Source organism: Pseudoliparis swirei, chromosome 1, assembly GCF_029220125.1.
Source record: "Pseudoliparis swirei isolate HS2019 ecotype Mariana Trench chromosome 1, NWPU_hadal_v1, whole genome shotgun sequence".
NCBI lineage: Eukaryota > Metazoa > Chordata > Actinopteri > Perciformes > Liparidae > Pseudoliparis > Pseudoliparis swirei.
In genome coordinates, this window is record NC_079388.1 from 8152172 (window position 1) to 8168133 (window position 15962).

The window sequence follows — 15962 nt, forward strand, 5'->3', positions numbered from 1 at the left end:
ATGTTCCCCGCGTTCTTTCCATCGTGCATTTGGCTTGCAGTCCTGCAGGGGAGGCTAGCGGCCGCCTGCCTCCTCGATCCGGCCCTGAAGCTCTCTGACTGGAGAACGCTCCGGAGGAAAAGAGGGTTGGGCCATGTAAAGCAAGACGGCCGCGGCTTCCCACGCTCAGAGTCACAAACACGCAGACCGTCCGGACCACAGCTGCCTGAACAACTTCATCTGCCCAGGTAGATATCAGAGAGAGAAAGTACGTCGTTGGCGTCTGGGTTTGTACGAGGTGAAGTGCATGATGGTACCTGCGGTTGTAGTTCTGCCTGCTCCATGACATTGTTGTTTTTATGATTCATTTGGCTCGGTCCTCATTGTGGACTTGTCAGACTAACATAATATAGGAATAGTTTCCCACACAGATTAAAGCAGCTCAACGGATATTTAAAATAAGTTTACCCTTTATTTGACTGACATGATTTAAACATCATGCAAGGAACTCTGTCTCCTGTTGTGTGTCTGAGAGGGTTCAGAGTCTCTTCCCATTCGTCAGTTGTGTTGTGTGTTGGTGACACATGCGGTTGGTATTCATCAGAAGGAAGGAGTTTATAATTAACATGCGTGATGGTTTTAGAGCGAGACTCGCTGATATCAGCAAGGGACCATGTTTGAAGTGTTTTATGGCTTTTCTTTTGAATCACACATTTCCTGGTAATAAAAAGTACGTTGTTCTGACTGCACTCAGTGATGGATGGACTTCACGCTTCGCTGTGATCTCCGGAGGCACCGGGAGAGGAATGCAAATACCGGTGTCGTTGCATAATAAGGATCCACCGTTCTTCTCTCTCAGCTTGTTATAAAGATGTAGCACATATATTTACAGCCACGTCTGGTTGATCCTGTATTCCTCGTGTGTGCTCATGTATCCTCCGGCCTGTAGTACAGCTGAGCACAGCAGTGACATCATCTCCAACAGCACTCATGGAGGAGCTAGTGGCTCCATAACTGGGATCGGATGGCCGTGTATTGATTGTGGGAGGCCACTGACTGGTACGAGGATGCCCTTGAAGTGTGTGTGTGTGTGTTTGTATATTTGTTTTTGTGACTGAATACCTGAGGGTCAGAGATAGTATCTCCTCTATTACAACACATGGTGCACTCTACTGTGTACCACCCTGTTCTTTTTTTTATACTATTAGTCGAACCTTTAAGTCACTAAGTCAAAAAACTAAATTGTCATATTTTAGTGAAATATCAAACATGACTCAGTTCCAGCGTCTCAATCGTGAGGATCTTCTGTTTGTCTTACGCTGTTCTTCCTGAACATGTCTGTGTTGGACTGATGACGTACTCTTGAGTTTCAGGAAATAATTAAGGTCGAGTATTTCTGGCATTTTATTGACGAAACCATTTTTAAGTTTATTTAAAAAAAAGAAAATCTGCAAATGAAATGACAATGAAAATAATAGTTGGTTGCAGCCTTATTGCACTTTACAGAGGAGCTGTGTGTGGCCCTGCTCTGTCCTCCTGCTCCGGTCTCTCCTCGGACAGAAGCAGGACACTGGAGACAGGAAACAGACAGTTTTTTTCATAAATCATTCATAACCTTCTGTACATTAAACACAGAAACGGTTTGAGATTATTTGCAGTGTCTGTGTGTAAACTCAGTACATATTACTGCAGAAAATAGCAGAGCAAGAGGTTACGAAGTCGTAATAATTTGTTTGACGTTGCATAGTTTTCCCAGTAGAAATCTTTCTGCACAAACTCTTGCAAAGCATCACAACCTTAACGGCTCAAGACCCCGCAGGAAAAACCCCAACACCCCAAATTGCTGGGAAAAGGAATGTCCAATCCTTTACTCGTCAACGACATACCAAGGCCTGCTGACACTTATCCGTTGTTTGTTTGTTTTGCTTTCTGTTTTTGTCTTTAGCTCTTTATCATTTGATTCATGAGAATCTGATTGATGTAGATTTATGCTTCGGAGGGAGAATCAATCAACTGTAATAGGAGAACCGCTGAACACCTCCGTTAACCAGATTGATATCATCTCAAAAGCAATAATCATGAGTTATTGCATCTAGACTGCACTGTAAGAAAAAAACCCGTAAAAAGAAGGTCAAATGAGTGGCAGCTACGCTACGCAAAACAAAACAAAAATTTAAGGTAAAATACCTTACTTCAAATAAAGGACGAAAACCAAAGATTTTATGGTGAAATTACTTTTTTTTATGCGGTGAAATTACTGTTTTTTAGTTTTGATATTTCTAAAGGTTTTGCAGAAAATACTAATTTTTTAGAATTTGCTATTATTATTTTCCTATATTATTACAATTATCCTCGGTGCATCTGGGGAAAAAGAAGGACAAACAAACTATTTTGAAATTGTCTGTACCAACAGTTAACATCCTGTCAATCTGAACACAGTCAGCTTTTAGAATGATAGTAATTAAATGTTTATTGCTAAGATCATTAAAGTACTTAAGAAATAATATCTAATATTAATCACGATGTAAGGTTTAGCAATAGTGGTTCAAATGGACTAATATCTTTTATATATGCTGCAGTGGATACTTACGAGTGATGGACTTAAATGAATCAGAAAAAACTGCCACCACATATTTTAGTTTGAGTTGAAAAGACAAAATAGAAAAGATTAACAATAATAATATAACTTTAAATAGCATTTACAACATAAAAGTGGTTCTAACAATAACAATGTATTCTGTTGTTAAATTAAGACACTGAACTTAAAACAACAAGGACACTCTTTGGTGACGTCCTCATCTGATAATGTGGACAGTAAATGAAGATTTGATCATGAAACCATCCTCACTGGACAGCTCACCAGCGCAGTTATACGCGTCATGTCAACAACAGTCACGTGAACAGAGTCCCGACCACGTCAACAGCATCAAGTTAAGAGCGTCACGTGAACAGAGTCCCGACCACGTCAACAGCATCACAGCGCAGTTATAAGCGTCATGTTAACAACAGTCACGTGAACAGAGTCCCGACCACGGCAACAGCATCACGTTAAGAGCGTCACGTGAACAGCAGTCCCGACAGCATATGACACAGCGCAGTTTATAGCGGTCACGTGAACAGAGTCCCGACGTCACGTGAACTATGTGAGCTTGTCTATACATGTCTGCTTGGAACCAGTTTCAAAGCACTTCAATAAAATCGTGGTTATTAGATGAAGTGTAGCACGTGACCCCTCAGGTGTCTTAACCCACCTGCCACTAATGAACCTATATACATCGACGATGTTAAAGAAACTGATGTCCAAGGCGACACAGAACTGAAGAAAACTAGTGTCACAAACGTTGCCCGTTCAATACAACAACGTTACTCTCTGAAATTAAATTGTTGGCATTCTTACCTCAAGAAGAGCTGCCTCTGTGGTGTTTCCTGAGTCACTGAAGCAGTTCAATCTGCTTTGTTTGTGTTGATTGCTGTGATCAGCCTGATCACTGCCACCTGGCCTCTCCTTTGAACTCTCTCTCTCTGTTGCAATGTTCATTGATGTTGTTCAATTTGAGGAGGATCTGGCCAGAGGTGATTCATTGTAAAGTCTAATAGTTGCCAGGAATGTTCTCCTGTAACTGGAAGGTTCTCCTGTATCTGGAAGGTTCTCCTGTTTCTAGAAGGTTCTCCTGAATCTGGAATGTTCTCCTGTAACTGGAAAGTTCTCCTGTATCAGGAATGTTCTCATGTCTCAGGAATGTCCTCCTGTATTAGGAAGGTTCTCCTGTATCATGAATGTTCTCCGGTCTGTCCTTGTGAAGCAGAGCTAAAGCAGTATGTTGGAGAACGTGTCGTGTCCCTGCAGTAGGTGGTGGAGAGGGTGGTCAATATGGACAAACATTTCTTCATGTCCTCCTCTCCACCTGTTCCTTGCAGCCAATGATGGAGCCGGCCTTCCACACCAGTTTAGTGAGTCAGTTGGTTTTCTCCAGTTACAATGCTGCTCCCCAGCAGTCCAGAGCACTGGTCCAACAGCCTGGTAGAACATCACCAACATCTCAGAGCACTGGTCCAACAGACTGGAAGGACATCTCCAACATCTCAGAGCACTGGTCCAACAGACTGGTAGAACATCATAATTGAGATTTGTCATATTACAAACATTTGAGGACTTGTGAACCTTTGAAGGAGTGCATTTTTTGTTCTTCTCGGTTTTTAAACCGGATGCTAAGTGCTAGATATTGCCAGCCTACATGGTTGGGTCCCATTTAAAGCTAAGCTATGACATGTTTCGAAAAAAAAGCTAAAATCAGCCCAAACTCTTAACAGGATCTCAGATTTGCTCTTCAAGTCCTGGATTTCAGACAGACAATTAACTCTTGTGGGTGTTTTGAAATGTCACCCCATCACCTCATTGTAGGCCCTGTCCTGTGTGTCTGTGTTCAATCTTGGATATCCAGGACTAATATTTAGGAGATTATGACCATTTTTGAGGCCCTTAACTCAGAGCTATCGGTCCAAAACTCTAGGGTATTCATATTAAGATGTTGAATCTGAAGAGGATCCACATATCTAAGTTGGTTGAAAGTAGGACAAATTAACTAAAAGTTTGGTTTTAAGGATTTTCCTCTTGTAAAGATTCTAGAGGCGATTTCACCCCATGATGTCAATGTATTATATTTAGGTAAATATAATATGTAAGATTAATTTTAAAATACAATTAGGAGGTTAAGGGTCAGTTGGCAGAGTAGTGTGTGTGTGTGTGTGTGTGTGTGTGTGTGTGTGTGTGTGTGTGTGTGTGTGTATGCATGTGTGTGTTTAAAAGATGTTAGTGTGTCATTTAATTTATTTATTATCAGTTCTGATTACAAATATTGGACTCTGGACAAATAACAGCCTCTAAAGAACAAGTATCAAAACTTATCATTATTTCTTCTACTTTGTACTCTTGAAAAAACTGCAATATGTAGATGTTTAATGAAATGAAAGAAGTTAGCTAAATTTAGATTTAGAATTACAGAGTTTGAATGTAAAAGTACATGTTAATATAAATATAATATGATCTACCTTAAAATTACAAAGAAAATCGTTAAATTGTTAGTATGGAAATAAACCTTCATATAAGGAGCTACACATTTAATTACAGGTAATAATTGTTATTTTACATGAATTTGTATGTCATTTAAGAAAGACTGTATTAATAATACAGTCATTTTTCTTTAAAAAAATGGGAAAAAAATGTTATTTTGAATTATTAGCATAATACTTAAATTAACAGTTGGGTTGTTAATTTACGGATAATGTCTGTAATTTCACAGAGTTTTGTATGTAATTTAAAAAAAAGGTAAAACTACTGTAAATATTTAGAGTTATTTACCGTAAAATTAGGATCTTTTCTTACAGTGTGAAGGTAGATTGTATTATGAAATGAGTGGATGTGTCTACATCACACTTATGCCCTATGGAACATGAAGGGATACAATTTAACCTCGTAGCTTTGCTTTACTTTTTTAGAAATTCATTTGAGGTTATATATATATTTTGTAATGTTGTACTATTGGACGAAAAAAACAAGAATAGTGAAGCTGTTACTTTAATCTGGTAATATTGAAGGCATTTAAATGTATTTTCTGAATCAAAAACAAACAATAAACATTCAATTAATTAATGGAGAAAATAATCAGCAGATAAATCCATCTTGAAAAATGACCGTCATTTTTACAAACCAGTTAAAATCTGCTCAACCTATAACCGCCTGCAGCCGAAATGTGGAAACAGCGCCAACGCCCCGTTGTGGCTGAAAGGGGAATGACGTGTGACGTCAGACGTGAGATCAAACTGCTCTTCATTTAACCGTCCCAGGTTGTCCTTTCCCCCTGACTTCCCCTCGGTCCTAAGTATGTAATAAACATATTTTAACATTAATATATCAAAAAATCAGACTAGTCTTTTTTTCCTATTTTGTTGTAATATTATTATTTATTTTTCTATTTTCTTTTTAATTTCGTATGTATACTTCCTCATTATTTCGAATAATAATGAGATCATAATAATGAGATAGTAAATCGAAATAATGATAGTATCTCATAATTATGAGGTAGTATCTCATTATTATGACTTACAGGATCCTAATTGTTTTCTCTCACATGGCGGAAACGGGCTTCCGTAGTCATGTTAGGACTTAACAATTGACGATATGTTAATTGTTTGGACAGGCCAGGACCACTAAAGTATGCACTAGTTCAATGTTTCATTCCACCGTGCAGCAAAATCACATACATTTAACCTGTAATGATGCTTAATAAGCACCTGTCATCCCTATGTATTGGTTTGGACCGTTGTTATGGTGCCGTGCACTTTACTTCTGCGATATGTATCGACTGCAACGTGCACAATAAAGGACTCGTGGTAATGATGCAGAAGAGATTTTTCTGAAACGTGCACGGGACACGTTTAAACAGCAGAGATCTTTGGAGCTCAGCGCTCGGTGTAACACTTCTTAAGGCAACACTGTCGTCTGCAGTTTCCCATTTTTCTTTAGTTTGACTCAAACACGCTGCTGTTGATGTTTTTAGGATCATTCCCAGTGAAAGAGGCAACCCCTCACAGACATTCAGTACAGCACGGGGGGGGGGGGAGAGAGCTGTGCACTATTAAGAATTAATTTGCATTCTGGGAACCAAAATATAGGCCTACCTGCGATTTGCCTTAAATGCAGCTTCTTGATTATCACCTGTCAACTATTCTGCATGTGTGCTTTCTTTGAACCCTGGTGATGAAACGTGTCCATGGAGCGGCTTCCAAGGGAAGGCGGGAGAATAGCGTGTGGTGAGGAGCTGCGTACAGGAACCGCTCCAGGGCGTGTTTGTGCCACGATTCTCTGTGGGAAGCCCTCCAGCTGTCGCTGCCTTTGATTGCGGGATGAAACGTTGTCCTGCCTGTCACTCGCTTGGCTGATAGTTTTTCTACACAAAGGTCTGTGTTTGGCATGCAAAGCAGAGAACTTATGTAAGAAGCCCAATGTGTTAGCCACAGGTGACACGCCGAGTCGCTCTCCTTTGTCCTTAAAGGGTACCTGTAGTGAAAGCGAATATGTAGCCAGATCAAAAGATAATGTGTTTGTCCAGTATTCAATAACAATACGTAGTTTAGGCTGTTCAAAGTCCTCAACTCCGACATGCGACATTGCACTGGAGCTTGAATATGTCGCGGTCAGCCACAGCGGATGTGTTCAGATACCAATATAAACAACGTCGAGCGCCTAAACAAATGCTGAGAGATTGATAATATGGACTGATTCAGCAACTGGATACTTGTTTGAACCTTTAAAAGCAGACTATGATTCTGATGAAGTTGATGCCGACCGAAGGACCGGTCCAGATGCTTCACCGTCTGGACCGTGCACGCAAGTCGTCGGGACGTTTGCAGGGTGGGGGGAATGTGCCTTCAAAAAAACAGACAGACCTCATCTGCTTCACACGAGATGTCTTTCATTGATGCAATGTTTGCCAGTTGTTTCTCACCAGAGTTGGTGTGATTATTACTAATATTCTGAATATATTCACCTTTATTCTCCCATATTTAGAGGCCTAACATTTGCCTGCATAAAGCATTCACGGGACTGAATGTTTGAAAAAGAAATGTATCCTCGGGCGTGACTTGTTGACAATAGCGGCGGGTAAATGATTTATTTGATAATGGATGTATTAAGCCATCGCTATACTGTGTGTGTGTGTGTGTGTGTGTGTGTGTGTGTGTGTGTGTGTGTGTGTGTGTGTGTGTGTGTGACTTTTGGGAGAGGCGTGTTCGCACACACTCTCGAACTCATAAACAGTTTCCACCTGTTCACAAACACACAATAAAATGCATACGTGCAACAGGAATCCTGCAAACAACGATTCTCTGTTCGAGGAGAGTCATATTGACTTAAATAACTTACACACACACAGTAAAAGTAACTTTTGTGTTAGTTGGATGTTACAATGCATTTAGCTCGTTTGAACAAAGACGATGCAAACCACAGCGGTCCTATGCACCCATGTTTCACTACCTGCCGTGACCTACAGGCAAGGGGCATCACGTTATTGTTGATTGCCTCATATCATATTGTGTATTAAACTGGCAGGGATACAATCGGAGCCTATGTGCAGGGTGTTGCTATGTTGTCACATAGAGCTGTAACATTCAACCACTGACTGGCACTTAATGTGCATCCGCATGACTGCAGCTACTTGGAACTTGGGCGGGGGGGGGTGGTAACAAAATCTAAGCTTTGCAAAATGTAATATTTCAAGATTCCCACAGTCAGGCTCAAGTGTCATTATAAGTTATTATTGCCTTCACACGAAGATCGACTGCGGTATGCAGGAACGTGCCATCGCCTCGTTATCCTTCCTGCACTAAAGTCCCCGTGTCAATCTCAGGGGGGTAAATTGCAGGTGTTTAAGGCGGTTTAATTAGCTGAACACTATGTGACGGTGCTGCATGACATCAACCCAAGAACACATCACCGAAGCATGTGATGCTACAGAGCGAGTATTTCAAGGGAGTGCCTTTTCTATGCAAATAATTAGGCATGATGAGACAAAGAAGATTGTTGACGTAGACAGGCTGTGGACAGGGAGGCAGCACAGTCTCCCTGGAAGAGTAACACCCGTGTGTGAAACGTGTAAAGAGAGACAGTTTTGGAAAACACATTTTTTGGAGTGAAGCTTCTGTTTCCACCAGTGTTACACCGGTGAGTGCAGCTGTGTTATATAGAATAGAAAAACTATCTATCCCTATTAATCCTTCCCATTCCATCATTTAGTTTTTTAGACTAAGACTACAGATGAAGTCAACAAAGGAATGAAGATCATACCAGTTCAGTCCTTGAGAGGACCTTATTGTTTTTGACTAATAGATGTGATTATGTGCCATGTGATCTGATCGCTATCTGATTTACTCTAAAGCTCACACCCACACAAAGCTGAATTAAGGCCAATGATGATGATGATGATGATGATGATGATGATGATAGCACCCACCTCAGCCCCACCAAGTAAAATAGCCTCAGAGTATTTATAATTCTGTAATGATTGATAATATTCTTTAATTATTCATCTCATGTGCTGGTGAGGCACACAACAGCTACAGCAGGTCACATAAATATATGAGCATGTACATACACACACACACACACACACACACAGAAACGCAGACACACACGCATACACACACATAACTCCACATAGAGGTCAGGATTAAGCGTGATAAATTAATTTTATTTTCCAGCTAATTAGTTTGTTAAAGTGTCAACTGGTTTGTTTTCTTTTCACATTCAGAGGAAAAGTGACACAATGTGTGTGGAGCCATACCTCCACTTATTTAAATGGGTGTTGCCAATGAGGATTATGTTTTGTTAAAGCAACAATTTGCTTCAGGGAAAGGTCATACTAAAACACAGCTAGAGTGAAAAAGGCCAGCTGAGGTTCAGGGCTTTATTTTATTTATTTATAATTTATTTTACAGTCAACTTTTTTAAATTAAGATATGCTTCAAATTAAATATATATACATACATTATATATATATATACACTTTCCCATCCTGCTTTGTAAGTTGTTTATAGATACTGGATTGTTTGTCACTGAAACATAAAATCTGAGTACTGCATTGTTTTGTGTCGCAATTCAAGAAGAAGAGCATGTTGAGGAGGGATGCACACTGTTAATGTGTCTGTTAGGCCATTTGCAGTGGAGGATCTTAAATAAATAAAGTTCTACGACATAGCTATGATCAACATAGAACAATAAAGCCTAATTATTATCAGGGCTGTCTCCATTTCATCAGGAATATAATTAATTATATGTCAACAACTGAGCAATGCAGAAGAAGCTGGCACCGCATTAATAACAACGAATGATCAACAAATAAAGGAGCTATGAACTCCATTGAAAACCGATTAACCACCCAACCCTGTGGGATAAACACACATTAGTGAGTCTGTTGTTGCTATGTTCTATTAATACTGTGTGTGTAAAGTTGTCAAAGTTTGTACAAACACAATCTGTTTTTATTTCAAAGTTGAAGTGAGAGTGACTCAGCGGTCACGCTGGTTTGAGTGTTGGTATTTTTGGCCTTTACTGGAAAGGACTGTTTTCATTTTCTCCAGTGAGTAGACTGTTTGGTCATAACCACCAGACCCCCCCCCCTGAAGGATGCAATGGAAATGTCTCCTCTGTGTCGGTTGCTAGGCTGTGTCGTCAAACAGCGTGGCATTCACAGAGGAACTTCAGTCTGGGGAAGTTTCTTGGCAAAAAGAAGGCCCCTCTTTCTCTGCTCCGCCCTCTTCATCACTGACGGCATTCCTTTTAAGCCTCTCTCTCTCTCTCTTCTCTGCATGTTTCCCTCAACATCCCCACAGCTCCACTTAGTTGTGTTCATCCTTCCTTTCAGGTCCAGTGCGGGCGGTTTAGACTCACTCTACAGGATCAGGATCAGTTCGACTGCACCTCGGAGGTACAAGATGAAAAAGGAGAACTGTTTATCTGTGTTGTTTATTGACTGAACAGCAGAGAAAAGGAAAGTACAACTTTCTGTTTTTACTGAATATAGGAGGGCAGCATTGCAGTATTGCTGCCACTGAAACCAGAGGAGCCGCAAGAAACACTTATCCCTCCCACAGAGGAAAAAGTTGAGGTCATTAAGGTATGTGAGCGTGTGTTTGTGTTTGTTTCTATAATTGTACTCATGTGCGATCCAGTCCACCTATCTATGCTTATTTAAAGTGTGCATGTGCTCTAGTATCTAACACTCTACCATCACTGTGGCGTCCAGGTTTACCTCCAAGCCCGTCCAGAGGCAGGGGAGAGTGTCAAAATGATGACGGACGAGGTGTCGCATATTCAGGAGGTCAGTGTGCGACTGGCGAGTGGAGAACATTAGTGTGTGTGTGTGTGTGTGTTGAACAAGGGGAAGGGCCTCGTTTCTGCATGGAACCATTCTTGTTTTTCTTTCTAGGTGAGGTACTGTCTAAAGACTCTGAGGGAGCAGATGGCCGCCAGGCATAACTCTAACAACAAGGTACACTCCCTCCACACCATGCATGAAGACCATTTGATGAATGTTGAGTTGAAACAATTAGATCAATAATTAATGAACAAAGAGCAAAATTGCAGGTTAAAAATATTTATAAGAACAAGTCGGGGCAAAGAATTGTCGATTAAAATCCTCACCGGAGCAGAAGCCTAGACAACACGAGTCGTTGAATGACATCAGCCACTCACCGACGGTGTGACTAATCGTAGAATAAGAAGCCTTACAATAGCACATAACTGTAATGTTTCACAATTTGACGTGTTTCCTTCAAGTTGTGGTGCTGTGAGCTCCCTGGGCCACTCTGGTCGTACATTGTGAGCGTAAAAGGAGAAATAAAGCCCTGACTCCACTAACCAGCCGCTGCTCTCCTCTTCAGCATCCAGCCAACGGCTTCAGAGTGAACTTATCCAGCAGCCCAGTCGCTGTCTCCAACAGCAACGCTCTTCTCACCGAGTCAGACGCTCAGGTGAGCTTAAAGCAACACAGCCTTCTTCTAACGGATGTTTGCTGTGCTCGCTTTCATGATCCTTCATCAGTTTAAAATGAATAAACCGCAGAAACCCATTCCAGCTGAAACTAGTTTGAATGCTTTCACATGTGGATTTAAGTGACGGGCATAACATTCATAAAGGAAAAGATGTCTGACCCTCCAGCTGTTTGGCACTCAGACAATCCAACTCCAAAGAGAACAGTGCCAGACTCTCTGGAGCTGACAACAAAACATAGGGCTCACTTACATCCTTACGGCACACACACAAACACAGCCTACACACACACACACACACACACAATATTGTATTTGCCATGCATTATTCTAGGCTCAGCACATCACAACATCTCCTGTAACACGACACCATAATCTACCAGGAGCCTCAGAGCACACGCTGACATCAGCGGCCGCTCGTATCTGTTTGTTGGCACCAGCCTCGCATTCAACTTTGTTCAATGAAGCCTGATTGGGCGTGTCTCTTTTCCGTCTCTCAGGTCGAGGATGGTCCGGAGGAGAGTGTGAGGGTCAGGGAGGCGACCAAGCGTCTCTATGCGCAGCTGAAAGAGATGGAGGAGAGGCATCAGGAGGAGAGGCAGAGACTGCAGGTCTGTCTCACGAGACGAGTAACATGACACAACTTCCTGTCTGCAGCTATGACTCACTCCTCGGCTGCTCGTTCCTTTAATCACCCTCATTAGCTGTCGTTATCTGTGGACTACATCCTTCATCCTGTAATCCCCCATTGTTTGGGTCTTTGCTCTGCAGCCCATCACTCCGTCAGGTCATGCAGGGACAGACTAAGCACAAGCTGATCTATGCTCTTGTACGAAAACCCTCCTTTACAGTTAGTGGCACCAGCACAATTATATTGATACAACAGGCAGAGACATAGAACCGTGTACAGAGTTTCTACCCTAACGCGTCATTTTATTCAACTTTGTTGCAAGTAATCCGCAAATCCGTTTTAGGTTGTGATTCAGACAAGAGCAAATATTACATCACTACCAATTACAACAACCAGCAACTCCACCCTTTCTTTTTTCGCATTGCATTGTGGGAGTACAGTGTGTATCAACAGCACACTCCCAATGCATGGGTTGTTGTATGCATTAAGGACAGGGTCTGTCACTTGTCACAATGTCTAATAAGGAAGATAGAGGAGGAAGTCGTCTCGTCCCAACAGGCACAAAATAAACTGTTGATGGACATGTCAGACTATAGGTGTGTAGGGAAGGATCATTTCAGATCATTTCATGTGAATGTCCATTATACCTAATGGTTATGAGATCTATTGCACTCACTCAGTTGATATCTGAAGACGTGAGTATTGAGACAATCAGAGGATGGAAACAAACTAAAGTAAATGAATTAAACTGAAGAAGGCTAAGGAGGATATTGTAGATCAAAACATTGCATTGCGAAGAGAAAAAAAGAAATACACATTTAATTGGAGCCTAAGAGTGTGCAGATCTTCTTTGTGCTCTGCTGTTAAGTATTTGGTGTTTTACACCCGAGTATTTTTGCCCTGGTGTGTGCACAGTTGGTCCCAAATAAAGTGGTTTTAATAATCTGGGTAATTAAAGGCTAGCCCCCAACAGCTTCAATGTGACAGAGGTCTCATCAGCCACAGTAACTGGAAACAGTCATTGTTTTTGTGTGTGCAGAGCCACACAAACATGACATGGCATCCACGAATACTTAATCACAGGGAAACCCAAACACGGTCTCACTCTGTGGCTCCTCCCCCCGCAGGCCCTGTCACACGAGTGCGGCGCTCGTCTGGCCCAGCGGTCCAAGCAGCTGCAGGCGGCGGAGAAGCGGTCGAAGGAGAGGGGTCAGCAGGTGGAGGAGCTGCAGAGGCTGCTGGGAAGCATGGAGATCGAGAGCCGCAACCTCAAGGACAAGATGGCGGAAGGGGAGGCAGAACTGCTGCAGCTCAAAGAGGACCGGGAGGAAGAGGAGGAGAGTGAGGAGAGGTGAGAAGAGAAGAGGAACAAAGTGATGAGACCAAGTACAATTATTGGTACACATCGGGAGAAGAAATCTGTATACAACACTGCTATGTTTCACTGTTTGATGCCATGAATTCATCCTCATTATACATCTATGAGACTGTATATCTCCAAATACAATTTTTTAATTGATTACGTATTAACAACTTACTTCCCAGGGTGTAAAATACAAATCATGACAACTAACATGACCTCAACCAGTCACAATGTCAAAATACCTTGTTCAGTAGTTTTCTGTATGGCTTTTTACTTTATTTGTTTACTATTAGTTTAATATTAGTAGTCGTGTTCGTAATAGTTTTTCTTACATTAGTTTGTTCCTTGTTTGCAGGTGTGAGGAGCTGGAGAAGGAGGTGGCCATTTTGAAGGAAAAGATCCATCACCTTGACGACATGCTAAAGAGTCAGCAGAGGAAAGTTCGCCACATGATCGAACAGGTACTCATGCACATAAACTACGAGCAGTGAAAGGTGCACACACACACACACACACACACAGCATGCAAATGAGGCGCTCCGGTGCCCACGACTGCACAGAGAGCCATTAACAAGGAAATTAGATGTTGAGGAGGCGGACCCATAAAGAGTAATTGATGAGCAGGAGTGGAGTCGAGAAGAAACGTGTGCTGAAAACAAAAAGTCCCTCGTCATGAATAAGCGATGAGTGATCCTCCTCCTGAGCGTGTATCACATCGTCTGTCTGTTTTCGTTTGTTTCGTGATTCAGCTGCAGAACTCCCGGACGGTCATCGAAGAGAGAGACCGATTCATCGGCGACCTGGAGGAGAAGGTGGCTTTCCTGGAGGCTGAGGTCAGGAGCCTCCTCGTTCTCATCTGAATGTGTTTTCGTCTTGACATTTTGATAAAGTACACAACGTGTGTTTTTAAGTTCTTCCTTCTGTGAAAAAGCTTTAAAACTTTTCCGACCATTTAAAAGTTGAAAGGTTGTCCTGCATCTTGGCACACTCAGCGCTTTATTGGCACACTCAGCACTTTATTTTCCTGGACACTTTAACCTGCTGGAAATTCACTTTGATCACTGCCTTGTGTATATATTTAGTTTCCTCTGTATATTTAGTATTTTTGTACTTAGTATTTAGTATTTAGTATTGTTATTGTGTTGTGTGTTTTATTTTTTAGTTTGTATTAATGCTCTAATATGCACCCGCTGCTGTGATACTGAAATATCCCCACTGTGGGACTAATAAAGAAATATCTTATCTTATCTTATGTGAAACATTCGTAGCCTACCGCTGCTCTGCGATGGCAACGGCGCTTTTTTGCAACGCAGTGTAACGTCTTCAACCTCTTTCCGTCTGCAGAACAGAGAAATGCACGACCACTTGGATTACTACCTGGCGGGCCAGGAGGCTCTGCCCCTTGAGTCCACTGTGAAGAAGCCAGAGGTCGTTTACAGGTAAGCTGCTTGTGTTCTTATCTACATTAAGAACGCTGATTTCCCACTGACAGTGTCTTGTCTGCTAGCCATGCTAAACTCAAATGTCTCACATGAACCTCAAAGCATATTTCATCATGTGTCCCCTGTGCAGTAAAACATTCAAGCCGAAGACGCAGACCAACAAGGCCCTCCCCTTCATCAAAGTCATCGAGCTCATGTCCTGAACAGAGGGTCAACCAAAGGAATGAGCAGATGGAAAATACTGTGTACATATATATATTTAACCACCCACCGGGATGTAGAACTTAGATCTGCAGTAATTTAAAAAAAAGATGTCTTAACAGACCTCATGGTGACAAAGCACATTGGTCCTTTGGTTAGCACCAGGCACGTGCACAGACATTTTGGGGGGCAGGTGCTCAAACCAAAAAAAAGGGCACCCAATGCCAAAAAAACAGAGTTGTTGAAGCATAAGCATCACCTGATGATGTTGTCCTCAACCTCTCTCGTCTCTGGCAGCAGAGCATCACCGCTAGCTTACATTTTCTTTATGAATAAAGATGAATTATTAGAGGTAACAAACAACAGTTCATTCTGCCAGAGCGCCAATGGGCGTCATTGCCTGGTCTGATCCTCGATGGTCTGATACTGTCTTATTATTGTCATTTCACCAATTTTTAAACATCAACACATAAGCAGTGGTCTCAAACCAAGGCCCGCTTCATAAAACGCCCGCCTCCTCCACATTTTGGCTGAACAAGAGGCCTTTTGATTTATTTTCAGTTTGGCCCCTCTTCTAGGCCCCTCTAGAACTAAATAAATAGAAATAATCTCTCTCTCTCTCTCTTCTCTCTCTCTCTCTCTCTTCTCTCTCTCTCTCTTCTCTCTCTCTCTCTCTCTCTCTCTTCTCTCTCTCTCTCTCTTCTCTCTCTTCTCTCTCTCTCTTCTCTCTCTCTTCTCTCTCTCTTCTCTTCTTAAGGAGTTTTTAAACATATTTTACAAAGAATCTTTTTTTTTAAGCATT

The 15962-nt window shown here is 41.7% G+C and overlaps 1 protein-coding gene across 1 annotated transcript; it reads left to right on the plus strand.

Annotated features, from left to right (window-relative positions):
• Positions 1 to 212: 212 nt before the first annotated feature.
• On the plus strand, positions 213 to 15380 carry tuft1b (tuftelin 1b; the record flags this gene model as incomplete). Its single annotated transcript, XM_056420925.1, has 12 exons — positions 213 to 227; positions 10398 to 10460; positions 10557 to 10649; positions 10779 to 10853; positions 10962 to 11024; positions 11416 to 11505; positions 12024 to 12134; positions 13282 to 13505; positions 13873 to 13978; positions 14267 to 14350; positions 14862 to 14956; positions 15090 to 15380. Coding segments are annotated over 12 exons (1092 nt in total), but the record flags the coding sequence as incomplete, so codon positions are not given.
• Positions 15381 to 15962: the final 582 nt, after the last annotated feature.